This window comes from Oryctolagus cuniculus, chromosome 19 (assembly GCF_964237555.1).
Source record: "Oryctolagus cuniculus chromosome 19, mOryCun1.1, whole genome shotgun sequence".
In the NCBI taxonomy this organism is placed as follows: domain Eukaryota; kingdom Metazoa; phylum Chordata; class Mammalia; order Lagomorpha; family Leporidae; genus Oryctolagus; species Oryctolagus cuniculus.
The window spans coordinates 25,859,442-25,871,431 of record NC_091450.1 but is presented as its reverse complement, the minus strand read 5'-3'; the positions used below and the strand labels follow the sequence as shown (position 1 = coordinate 25,871,431).

Here is an 11,990-nt window from a genome sequence, read left to right as displayed (position 1 = left end):
AGCCTGGGAGAGCTCCCTGGCTAGCTCGGGCTCCCTCTGAAACTCCTTAGATGAGCACGAAAGGTGTCTCTCTCCGTCAGCGTCACACGCTGGAGAGAGTCTGATTTTCATCATGAGCCCGCTGTTTCCAGCAGAGGTCGTTGACGAACTAAAGGACGGGCAGCTCCGTGATTGGCAGGGGCCTCTGTAAAAGGACACGGGGGCCGCTTGCTCCAAGTTCACCAAGTACCCTGACCAGCATGCCCAGCGGGTCCCCCGTCAGGCTCAGGGCCCTCGCAGCCGCACCGGCTACCCGGCCACGAGGCTGGCCCCGTGGAGCCGGCCTCCTGCAGAGCTGTCCAGTGCCAGGGGCTCGCTGTGGCACCCTTACAGTCCGCACTGAGGAGACGCAGGACCACCCTTGCCTCTCCTAACAGCGGCATCTGGGCCCTGGACGTCAGCCCTGCTGGGAACATCACAGTCTTGCTCTGGGCCATTGGACTTGAAACTTTATTTCTCATTACAGTTTCAGATGATACAAAACACAGAACACGGGCGATTTTAAAGGTACATTAAAGTCTCTAACAACCCTAAAATCCCGTTTCCTCCCCAACCCAAGACCTCTTGGCCTCTCCCCGGCATTTCCCCATCACCTCTGCCTTCCAGCACACAACTGTCCAGCTGGCTGTGTGTAACCTGTAAGCTATTAGCAAGCTCAGCCCTTACCCCCCGCCCCCCGGGCTTCCCACTACAACACAACTGCCACCCAGGTTAGGGTGTTCACATACGGGGGGGTCCTCCCGGTCAGGCAACACAGGGCATCCTGGGATGCCAGTCTGGTACGAGCGCCAGGCACTCATGGCCACGCAGCCCGCGGCAGACCGCGGTGGGAGAGGGGGAGGTCCCCATTTTCCTGAATTCCCGCCCATGCGTGCACACTCACCCCAGCAACACCCAGCAGCGAGACAAGCCATCTCCCAACTCAGTCCAACAGAGACCCAATACAAGTTTAATGCAAACAACAAAACAAGTTAGTCCGTCTCCCTCACACGGCCCCTCGAAGAAAGAATTACAGTACTTGACAAAAATGGCATAGGACGCGCAAACTACGGTTCCTTCAAACAACAGTCGGCGTCACAGATTTGGTCCTGATAGTTGCTTCTGGGATGCGTTGGCTAACCTTGTGGTGGTTGTTCAAGCAGCGCTGACACTAAGCACCAAGTGAGGGCTGATTCGACCCACAGGCGGGGAGGGTGGGTGTTTTCTCCCCGATACCGTCACCTCTTTGCAAATCCACCAGTGACGTCGCATGGCGGGAAACCCCAGAGGACGCGGGCACCGAGGCTGGACCACAGCAGCCCTGTTTTTTCTGCCACGGGAATGCATGCCCCATTTTCTGTGGGTGACACTGCTCAATCTAAGGTCTTTTCATCGCGAGGAGGTGCCTGGGCCCGGCGTCGTCCACGAGGCTTGTATGGCATCTTGCAAACCCCAGAGGCGTGGCCCCCAGCAAGGCTAAAAGAGGTGGCCTTGGCCCGTGCCTCCCTGTACCGGGCTGGCGGCCTCGCCGTGGGGAGGGAGACCGGACGGAGCAGCTGCAAACGCCGTGAGGGCAGGCAGCGTGTGGATCGGCAGAGCGGACCGTGCTGCACGTGCACTATTTGCTGAAAGCCGATGAACAAATCCTGTGGTGAAGAGGTGTCCGTGGTGGCCCAGAAACTGCTCAAACCTGACGTCTCCCCGGTCCGCTGGAGCTGGACACGGGGCAAACCAGCACTGCACTCAGCACACGGTCAAGTGCACAGACACTTAAACAGCAGGATGCCTGCGCCTGGCCCCCCACACAGTTTCCCGGCACCTGCTCACACTCCACTCCAAGGTTCCCTGTGCTTCCGCTCCACAAATGGGCTCCAGGAGGGCTGGTTTCTCCCTGTGGTCATAGCACCCGGAGCCCCGCTGAACACACAGGGCCGTGGCCCCATTCCCTCTCGAGACCAGGGGACCCCCTGGGAGCCACACAGATGGGCACTACCAATCAATGCCACCTTCCACGGGCCAAACGCCCCCGGGGAGCAGTCAGAGCCAGGGCCCGCGGGAGGTGGCTCCCACTCCAGCCCCACGGGCCTCTGTGTGGAACCCTGGGGGTGGGCTGCGCAGCCTTCCTCACGGTTTGCCATTCGTTTTCCCATCTGTCTCCTGTTCTAGACTAAGAGCCTGCTGCGGGGAGAAACTGGCTCAAGAGGGTGTCCCCTGCGCCCGTCACACACAGCGATGTATACCGATGAATGAGAACACCGGGTGGCTCTGGACACAGGGGTGTCTGGAAGAAGGCGGGAAGGGAAGGGAAGGCAGCCTTGCAAGTGGTGCACCCCACCTACCGGGACGCATGGCCTGGGGCTGCGGCTGGGGCGGCCCCCATGGAAACAGCCATGGAGAAGGCAGTGGAAATCAAGAGCGGATGCAGGCCAAGGTTGGCGCGGCACAGGCGCGAAGGCTGCTCACTCAGCCCCGGGGCCATGTTCCCCCTCTTCAACACACACTAACCCTCACCCAAGGGGCTCGCCCGGCACGCCCATCCCTCGAACGCTGACTCTGCAGGTGTGGGATCGTCGGCGTCTCACACGCACGTGCTAAGGCTCACAGGTGCAGAGCGCTATACCCGACACGGGCGAGCAGGTGAGGTGAGCAGGTGCCGAGGGTGGAGGAAGGGGTTCTGCCACTCAGCCGCGGCAGGGTCGGGGCTACGGGGCTGTCCCCCCAATCCCCACCGATCAGGTGAGGAGGCACTGGGCCAGAACCCACAGGAAGCACGGCCCCGAGACCCTGCCTTCTCGTCTCCGGCCGTGCCCACCGCGGCCTCCCGGGGAAGGAAGCCCGGGGCAGGAGCTGGGCTTCGGCATGGCTCACTCCTGCCCTGTTGTGTGGCGGTTTTCGGGTTCACGGGAGTTCTGATTATCACCCTCACAGTCTATTTTTGGATCCTCAAGAATGCAAAAAACTCTTCTCCGGATTTTTTTTTTTTTTTTTTTGGCTTTTAAAGGAAACAATATGTTTGCTAGAAAAACCACAAAAAAATACGATTATATACAAAACGGTTATCTGCGCGTGGCTTCGGGGGGTGGGCGGGGGCTCTACTTGCGCTTCCTCAGTATCAGGTACATGAGGCCGCTGAGGAAGGTGAAGGCGAAGGCCACCCAGGCCAGGATGAAGGCATAGCCGTATCTGCCGTCCGTGGTCAGGTCGTAGAACTCCGGGTTGCCGCTGTGAATGTCCTGGCGCCGGTCCGTGTAGATGGAGGCCGCGATCATGACGCACAGACCTGCCAGGGACAGAGCCAGGGTTCGAGCAAACCACACCCAGTGGGGCAGCTGAGGACCAGCGGACGCGGGCGGCACCCATCAGCGATTGTTGGCGTCTAAGTGACAGTGGACGTCTGGTGGTCGAATACTGCCGTCTACCCTGTCGCTTCTCGGGTTCCCCGTCTTGCTGGCTGAACCCAGCCTGGTTCGGGCAGCCAGAGGACGAGGCACAGTTTGTCTGCGCCAGGCATCGCAAGCTTGGCGCCAAAAGGGCCAGATGGTAAATAATTTAGGCTTTATGGGCCACAGTCGCAACAGAAGCAGATGGGAGTGGCTTTGTACCAGTAACAGCGTGTTTACAAAAACATCTGGCAGGCTGGACGCGGCTCAGCGGCCACAGTTTGCCAACCCTGTCTACTTGTTAGAGTTTATGAATCGACCGGTGTCCCCAACTCTGTCTCCACAGAAAATCTTTCCATGAAAAACATTACTCCCTGAAAAGACAAGGAGGAAAAAGCACTGCTTTATGGCTGGGCTTTCCCTTGTTTGTGGAGGCTGTCAGGTCAGGATGGGATGTCCGGAGCTGCAGCAGCCTATTTGGAGCCATGAGGGGGGCGTCACAGGCTCTCTGAAGATGACAGAATAGGAGGATGCAAAGAGTGGCAGCTGCCAAACCAGCGCTGGCACCTGCCACCTCCAGGCTGCGTCTATGTAAAAGGTGTAACATCCTTAACCAGAATCTCTCTTCCTGGCAGCCAGGAGCACCCAGTGAAACACCTGCTACGCCGGGTGATGGGGCTCAGCCCCCCGACTCTCCTCCGGGGACCCATCTCTCTCGGCCACACAGTTTGGGCGGACGACACGTGGCTCTCTGTGCGTCGTCCTCCCTGTCCGGCAGCAGCCTGGCTAAGCTGGCAGGGAGCAGACCCTGAGCCCTGTTTTCTCTATGATCCCCCGGGGCTGAGCGTGGGTCGCCCACCTGTGTATCCCAGCAGCCTGCACAGGCCCCGCCCAAGGCGGGCACTGATGTCACCAACCAGCCTAAGACCCACTGACAACTTCCTACCAGCGAGATCTCGGAGCCTCTGCATGGCTACAAGGCCCCCGCGGGCTCCCTGGCCCACCTCCCACACAGCCCTCACACACACCTGCCCCACTGGCCGGCTCTCGGTCCCCCCACCCCCCAGACCCTGGGCAGGCGGTTCCCCTGCCAGGCACACTGTGGCCTCCCTGCACTGCACAGCAACTCCTCCTCCAGTCACAGAGCCCAGCGCAGGCTGCATGTCCTCGCGGTGTCTTTGCTGTCCCCCTACCGAAACGCAAACTCCCAAAAATAAAGCTTGCCTCCCCCTCTCCCTCCCAAGTCCCCACCCGCCCACCGCCCTCCTCCTGGCTCCCCGGCCTGGGTGGCGGGGAGGGGGTGCTTGCCCGGGACGCCCCCCGCTTCACTTACACGACATGAGCTGGATGATGGAGGTCAGGACAAACCTCTCCCCTTGCTTGAGGCGGAAGAGCTGCAGCAGGAAGACGAGGAAGGCGATACAGCAGAGGATGGTGGACAGGATCATGCTGGCCTGCACGGCCTGCAGCGTGGAGAACTCTGCGGGCAGAGGGCGGGCGCGGGGCTGAGGACGGCACCCGACAGCCCTGAGCAGGGACAGCAGCAGGCGACCGGGCAGAGGTGCTGGCTGTCGTCTGCGCGGTCAGAGCCTGAGGGTGGCTCGGAGCCCTCCAGACCCCCTGTCCCCGTAGCGCCCACCCGTGCACTCGCCCCATCCCCCTCAATGCCCTTGGTTGGGAAAGGCAGCAGGAAGAGGGTGCTCCCGCTCCGGGTCACGGGGCCCACATGTGTGGTCAGGGACGGGGGGGGGCTCCCAAGGACAAAGGCCCGGGTTCCCGCCTGGCCGATTTGGAATCAAGAGGTCAGGAGGGGGCCTTGGAGTCTGCTCCCTGGAGGCGCCCTTGGGGCCTGGCGCGCCTGCAGCCCAGGGACTGGCTGAGGGAGCTCTGCCAGCTCCGTGTCCCCGGGGGGTGGCAGAGGGGGCCTGTGTGGTGGCCACGCAGGAAGAGGGGAGGGGTGCCTTGCTTTTCAGACCGGCCCTAGGAGGGCGGCTGTGAGGGGCTGGGGCAGTTCCAGTGGAGAAGGAACGAGGTTGCAGGTGGGGGCACCAGTGTGGGAAAGGGCACGGCTGAAGCTCCGTGCTGGCTGTGTAGACACGGACAAGTGCACACAGACGGGAGCCCGCTGTGTGGGTACGGTCTCTAGCCTGTCCTAGGAGCCGCTAAGACTCCCGCCTCATTGGCTGGGAAGGGGGAGAGGACTCACCTATGTTTTGGGGGTGTGGGCAGGGAGGGGTCCCCATGTGAGACTTGGATATTCCCTCCAGGACGCAGCTGAGACAGGGGCTGGGGGCTGTGCCCAGGCTGGCCAGGAAATCTAAGAACTTTTTTTTTTTTTTTTAATTTTTGCAATCTTGTAGGTTTGTGTGAAACTGGCTGGCAAGAGCCTAACTGGTAGGTACTCAAAGAAATGTAGAGAGCCACGGATCCCAGATCCTGGAGAGATCCCAGATCCCGGAGAGATCCCAGATCCCGGAGAGCATCTCGCGGTGGGTGGGAGAAGCCAGACCACGCCCCTCCCCCGGCACACTGTCTCCCAGAACAGGCAGAAGCAAACCGCGGGCTGGAGTCAGAAGTGGCAAGAAGCGAGTGAAAAGGGGCCCGAGGCCCATGGCCGGGGTGCTGCGGGCGGTCTCTGTCTCGGTGTGGCTGGGGCTACCCGGGAGGGGGTACGTGCGGTGGTCAGAACACACTGAACGTGAGCCTTAAGAAGTGTGCACGTCCTTGTCTGTGCATCATCGTGCCCCCCACTGAGATCACAAAACCCAGGGACTCCCCCAGGCTGTAACCCTCTGCTTGGAGCTGTCCTCCCCCACTTCAGCCAGCACACAAAAATGCAGGTTCCTGGGCCCCGGCCCCCGAGCACCTGCTACCCCTGCTGTGTGGTGGGCGCTGGGAATCTAGACCTTTAGCAAGGACCCCAGTAACCCGTGTGATGGGGCCCACGTGGAAAACATGGAAGAGCGTGGGTTTTTACAAGAGGGTTTCTCCAAGTTGGGGGTGGGCGCAGAAGGAGCCCTTGGCGGCCCAGGAAGCGCGTGCATGGAGACCGGGAGGCGAGGAAGAGGAGCCGCTCGTCCCGGGGCTCAGGGACCCCGCGCTGGAGGCCTCCACCCTCGCGCGTTGCACCGCCTGCTAGGGTCAGGGTACGGGGCGGCTCCCTGGCCTTGGTGAACGTGGAAAGCAGCTCACGTGGGCCTGGGGACTTCAGGGGGGCCGTGCACGTGGCCAGACCTGGATAACATCACCGCGTTTCAGTCTAGGATTTTTTTTTAAAGCTTTCGTCCCATGGCGAGGGGTGCCAGTTTGTCACGGATGGGAGAGCAAAGGTGCCCTTTGCAAGAGCGTGAAGCGAGGCAAAGGTGAGCCGTGTCACCACAGGAGCCGGAGAACGTGAGCGGGAAAAGCCCAGGCCACAGTGTCCCCGGCTTTGGGGACCACGGGGTCCTCTTTGTTGCTGGGTCTTGGGATTTGGTTTTTCTTTTGCTAACAGCTCTTTAAAAATGTGCCGCTTGTTCTTAGCTCCTGAGCTACACACAAACAGCCTTGGCAGAATTCAGCCAATAGATGGCTGGCCCCTGTTTTAAAGAGAAATACAAGTAAATAAACCCCACGTCGCGGGTACAAAATCCGGGGCGAGCCCTTCCGCGGGCCACATGCAGGGGGACAGCTGCGGCTGGCCGGGCGGCCCTAGGGTCAGCTCAACAATCGGCCTTGGGGGCCGGCGCCGCGGCTCAATAGGCTAATCCTCTGCCTTGCGGCGCCGGCACACCGGGTTCTAGTCCGGGTCAGGGGGCCGGATTCTGTCCCAGTCGCCCCTCTTCCAGGCCAGCTCTCTGCTGTGGCCTGGGAGTGCAGTGGAGGATGGCCCAAGTGCTTGGGCCCTGCACCCCATGGGAGACCAGGAGAAGCACCTGTGTGCAGTGTGCCGGCCTCAGTGTGCCGGCCGCAGCGGCCATTGGAGGGTGAACCAATGGTTAGAGGAAGACCTTTCTCTCTGTCTCTCTCACTGTCCACTCTGCCTGTCAAAAAAAAAAAAAAAAAAAAAAAAAAACGGCCCCGGGGAGGCAGCGCTCCCTGTGTTTCTGTGTTTACAAAGTCCAGAGGCGGCATGGCAGGGGCACGGTCATCACCCCCACCCCACAGCCAAGGACCCTGAGGCTCCCAGGGCGTCAGTGACTCGCCCCAGGTGAGGCCGCACAGCTCCGAGGAGCAGAAGCCAGCTCTGGGCTTTCAGCCACTGTCGGCTGCTGAGACCGGGAACATAAATGACCATCTCTGAGACTAGCAGAGGCCAGGCTTGGATACAAGAGGAGGAGGACTCGCTGGACAGCTACGGAAGCTGGAGACAGGCTCAGGAACAGAAGGGACGAGAGCCGACCCAGCCGCTGCACCTGCCCCAGGAGGCGTGGCGCACACTCAGCCTGGGTACCCGGAGAAGGGGAGGTGCGCGCGGGCCCGAAAACCCCAGCGCCTCCCTCCGGCTCCTCCCCTGCCTTCACACTCACCCTGGAAGGTGTCACCGATTTCTGTACAATTTGTGTTGTTGAAGCAAATTCTCCAGACGTCTGCAACAAACTCCTCTCCGACCCACCAGGCCTGTAGGAGATGAAACACAGGGTTGGGCGGCAGGTCAACGACGCCAACACCGGCAGTGAGCACGGGGCTCTGGCTTCTCAAACAGCACGGGCCCCCTGGGGATCGCTTGGGGAGAGGGACCCGAGGCAGGGGCCCCCTGGGGATCGCTTGGGGAGAGGGACCCGAGGCAGGGTCTGACTCAGGAGGCGGGATGGTGGCGCTGTCCTTGGAGAGCCTGGGAGACTCGAGCCACAGAAGCTACAGGGGCGACATGACAGGGGTCCACAAAGGATGCTGGTTGACACCCTCCTGCCCTCAGACACTTTCCGCCCCAGGGGAATGTGGAGGCTGTGGAGAGTCGCAAGCGTGGGTTCTCTGGGTCCCCTGAGATGGGTCACCCGGGGGATGCAGGGCGGTGATGCTGCTCCCGACAGGGCACTGGGCGATGTCTGAACACAGTCTTGCTGTGCTCACAACAGGAATGAGGCAGCTGCTGAGCCGAGACCAGGGATGTCGCTACGTGAACACCCTGCAACGCCCAGGGCAGCAAGGGGTGGCGCAGGCTGCAGAGACAGCAGCGAGAGGAGAGGCCGGGAAGGAGAAGTGGATCCCACAGCATCCTCCCGGCATTCCCTGCGCCAGGCTCTGCAGGAGGAGCGGAGAGAGAGGCCAAGGTCCCTGCCCTCCACACCTGATGGGGGCCGCTCCAAGAGCCCCGCCTGGAAGCCAGGCGTGGAGTGGGGGATGCCGTGGGAGGGAGGACACCCCCAAACTGCGGTCACCCGGGCGGCATTCTCCACCCCGCTTCCACGGACTCTGGGGTTCGGGGCTGGGAGACGGTGCCTGGGAAAAGGGACTCACATTGTCAATGGTGGCGATGAACAGCAAGGCCGCAGAGACGATGTGGAAGAAAATGATGAAGACGAGAAGCACCAGCATGTTGGCGGGGCAGGGTGGGCCGAGGGGTCACCGGCAAAGCCCAGGGACGGATGTGCTGCTGCTGCAGAGGGTCAGAGCGAGGCGTCCAGACGTGGCCACGAAAACACAAAATGAAAATGGAAGATCAGCCGCACTGAACAAGGTCCTGGAACCTCAAAACCAATGCCCATCGTCCCTTGCCTGGAGACGCGTGTGGCTGGGGACCACTCCTGGATGGATCCAGACGCCACACGCTCCTTGTGGAGGAGGAGGGTGCGGCGTGTGTGTGCCAGAAACTGCTCCGGACCCCCACGCCCAGGAGCCCACTGTCAGGACTTCTGATCAGAGGCCCTGTTTTGTAACAAAGCAAAAGTGCCCGTGATTCAAAAATATTTCCAATGACCTGACCATTCACCAAATTAACTCCCAAGCACCCCTTCTCTCTCTCTCTTGCTCTCTCTCTCTCTTTTTTTTTTTTTTTTTTTAAGATTTATGTATTTATTTGAAAGTCAGAGTGACAGAGGATAAGGGACAGAGAGATCTTCCATCCATCCATCCACGGTTCACTCCCCCAGTGGCCACAATGACCAGGGCTGAGCCAGGCTGAAGCCAGGTCTCCCACATGGGTGGCAGGGGCCCAGGGGCTCAGGCCATCCTCTGTTGCTTTTCCCAGGCCGATAGCAGGAGCTGGATCGGAAGTGGAGCAGCTGAGACACGAACCAGCACCCATATGGGATGTCAGCATCTCGGGCAGCAGCCTTTCCTGCTACGCCACAACGCTGGCCCCCAAACAACCCTCCTCTTAATGTCTACTCTGTCCTTTGTCAAGTACCCAACCCCAAGTATTTCACTATGGTAACGGAAATGGGTCAACACAGCCATCACTTCATTTTCTTCTCTGAGATCACACAGCAAGACTACATTTCCCAGACTCCCTTGCAGCTAGGTTGGGCCTTGTGACTAATTCTGGCCAATGGGCCGCGATCCCATGGGCATGTGTCATTCCTGGGCTGAAGCAGAGGAGCAAGTGTGGAGTCTCTATGCTCCCCCTCCCTAACGAAGCAGCTGAGGATGGCGCAGCCCCTGTATGTGGACGCCTCACTCCTTTGACGGATACTGCGATTGAGGAATGCGCCTTGGGATGTTAAACTTCTGAGATTTCAGCATAGCCCCGCCCCCCCGAAGACGATCTGAATAATCTACAACAGGAAGTGACTGCCAATGAAATGGGAAATTTTGCAAAAGAACCAGAGTTGTATCAAGCTGAGAGAGACAGACACTAGAGAACCACTCAAACTGCCCCAAATGCACGGACACACGAGAACTTGTCTGCGATGGGGGACTTCACCATAAAAGAGGCAAAAAATAAACACAGGTGAGGGGGAAAGGAATAGAAAAGTCACACTTGGGAAAGTGGGTGACCTCATCTTGCTCAACCAAAAATTGTCCCCAACGATGTCACATCAAACTCTCTGGCTGGAAGAAGTACAACCCCCTAAAATCAACACCTGGTTCATTCTTCTATCACTCCAATAATCCACGACCAGGCACTACAACATTTTGTAGAAAATAAAATTAAAAAGTGAAGCTAACACTTTTTAAAATGCAGCCCAAATCAGAACCTACTTTGACTTTGATGAAATGTTAGCTCATTTTACATGATACACACGCACACACACACACGCGCATAATCTTCTGAACCACTTGAAAATAAGTTGCCTTTTTATGTCTGAATATTTTAGTGTTTATTTCTGAGACACAAGGACATTTCCCTCCATAGCTGCAGCGTGATGATCACAATTAAGAAAGCTAACAGGGGGCCGGCGCTGCATCCCCAGTATGGACTCACTTCCCTGTTGGCCCAACAACACCCCCTGCAGCTCTTTCTGCGGCCCAGGGTCCCACCCATGCTTTGCACTCTGTCGTCATTTCTCCTCAGTCTCCTCTTCTCCGAGATGGTTCTGCAGCCTTTATTTTGCTTTTCACAACACTGATATTTTAAGAGTATTATGCATTTATTTTATGGACTATCCTCCAACTCATTCTTGATGGCCCCTAATGACTCTCTTCAGGTTATGGTTTGTTGTGGGGGAGCGGGGGCAGGAGGCTTGCACATACAACATGTCCTCAGCGCATCCCACCAGGAGGTGCGGGGCGGCAGACTGTCCCACTACTGGTGGTGCCAGCTTTGACCGTCTCAGTATGTCTGCCAGACTCTGTCAGCGTACCTTTTCCCTTTACAATTAAGAAGTAATTTGTGGGAGAGCATTTTTTTTTAAATTATTTATTTGAAAATCAGAGTTAGAGAGAGATCTTCTAATTAAAAATGAGTCTTAAGAAGAATGGGATGAGAGAGGGAGTAGGAGATGGGATGTTTTGCGGGTGAGAGGGTGGTTATGGGGGGAAGAATGACTATAATCCAAAGATTGTACTTTCGAAATTTATATTATTAAATAAAAGTTTTATATTAAAAAAAAGAGAGAGAGAGAGAGAGAGGTATCTTCCATCCAATGTTTCACTTCTGATATGGGCACAATGGCCAGAGGCTGGGCCAGGCTGAAGCCAGGAGACAGGAGCTTCATCCAGGTCTCCCTCATGGGTACAGGGGCCCAAGGACATGGGCCATCTTCTGCTGCTCTCCCAGGCACATTAACAGGGAGCTGGATCAGAAGTGGAGCAGCTGCAACTTGAACCAGTGCCCATACATGTGATGCCAGAGTCATAGGTGGTGGTTTTACCCACTAGGCCATGGTGCTGGCCTCGGAAGAGTTTCTTCATTAGGGCGAAATGCACATAATATATGGGGCCAGTGCTGTGGCATAGCAGGTCAAGTCATCGCCTACAGTGCCAGTATCCCATTTGGGTGCCAGGATCGAGTCCCAGCTGCTCCACTTCCAGTCCAGCTCTTGGCTACAGCCTGGGGAAGCAGTGGAAGATAGCCCAGGTCCTTGGGCCCCTGCACCCATATGGGAGACCCAGAAGAAGCTCCTGGCTCCAGATCAGTGCAGCTCTGGCCGTTGCGGCCATCTGAGGAGTGAAACAGCGGATGGAAGACCTCTCTCTCTCTGCCTCTCTCTCTCTCTGCCTCTCTCTCTC

At 58.3% G+C, this 11,990-nt stretch overlaps 1 protein-coding gene across 4 annotated transcripts in view; it reads right to left on the bottom strand.

Moving 5' to 3' along the window:
* Positions 1 to 475: 475 nt before the first annotated feature.
* The window catches only part of EMP2 (epithelial membrane protein 2), a 38,514-nt gene continuing 26,999 nt past the window's right edge, over positions 476 to 11,990 (bottom strand). For 2 of the 4 annotated variants that reach the window (XM_051847422.2, XM_051847419.2), the window contains exons 2-5: positions 8,838 to 8,973; positions 7,907 to 7,997; positions 4,732 to 4,878; positions 476 to 3,298 (exon numbers count right to left, since the gene is read on the bottom strand). In XM_051847422.2, the coding sequence (XP_051703382.2) occupies positions 3,111 to 3,298; positions 4,732 to 4,878; positions 7,907 to 7,997; positions 8,838 to 8,915 (504 nt within the window). In that variant the 5' untranslated portion in view covers positions 8,916 to 8,973 and the 3' untranslated portion in view covers positions 476 to 3,110. Of the gene's footprint in view, positions 3,299 to 4,731; positions 4,879 to 7,906; positions 7,998 to 8,837; positions 8,977 to 11,990 lie in introns of all 4 variants that reach the window. The other 2 variants (XM_051847421.2, XM_051847418.2) reach the window with 1 other exon arrangement.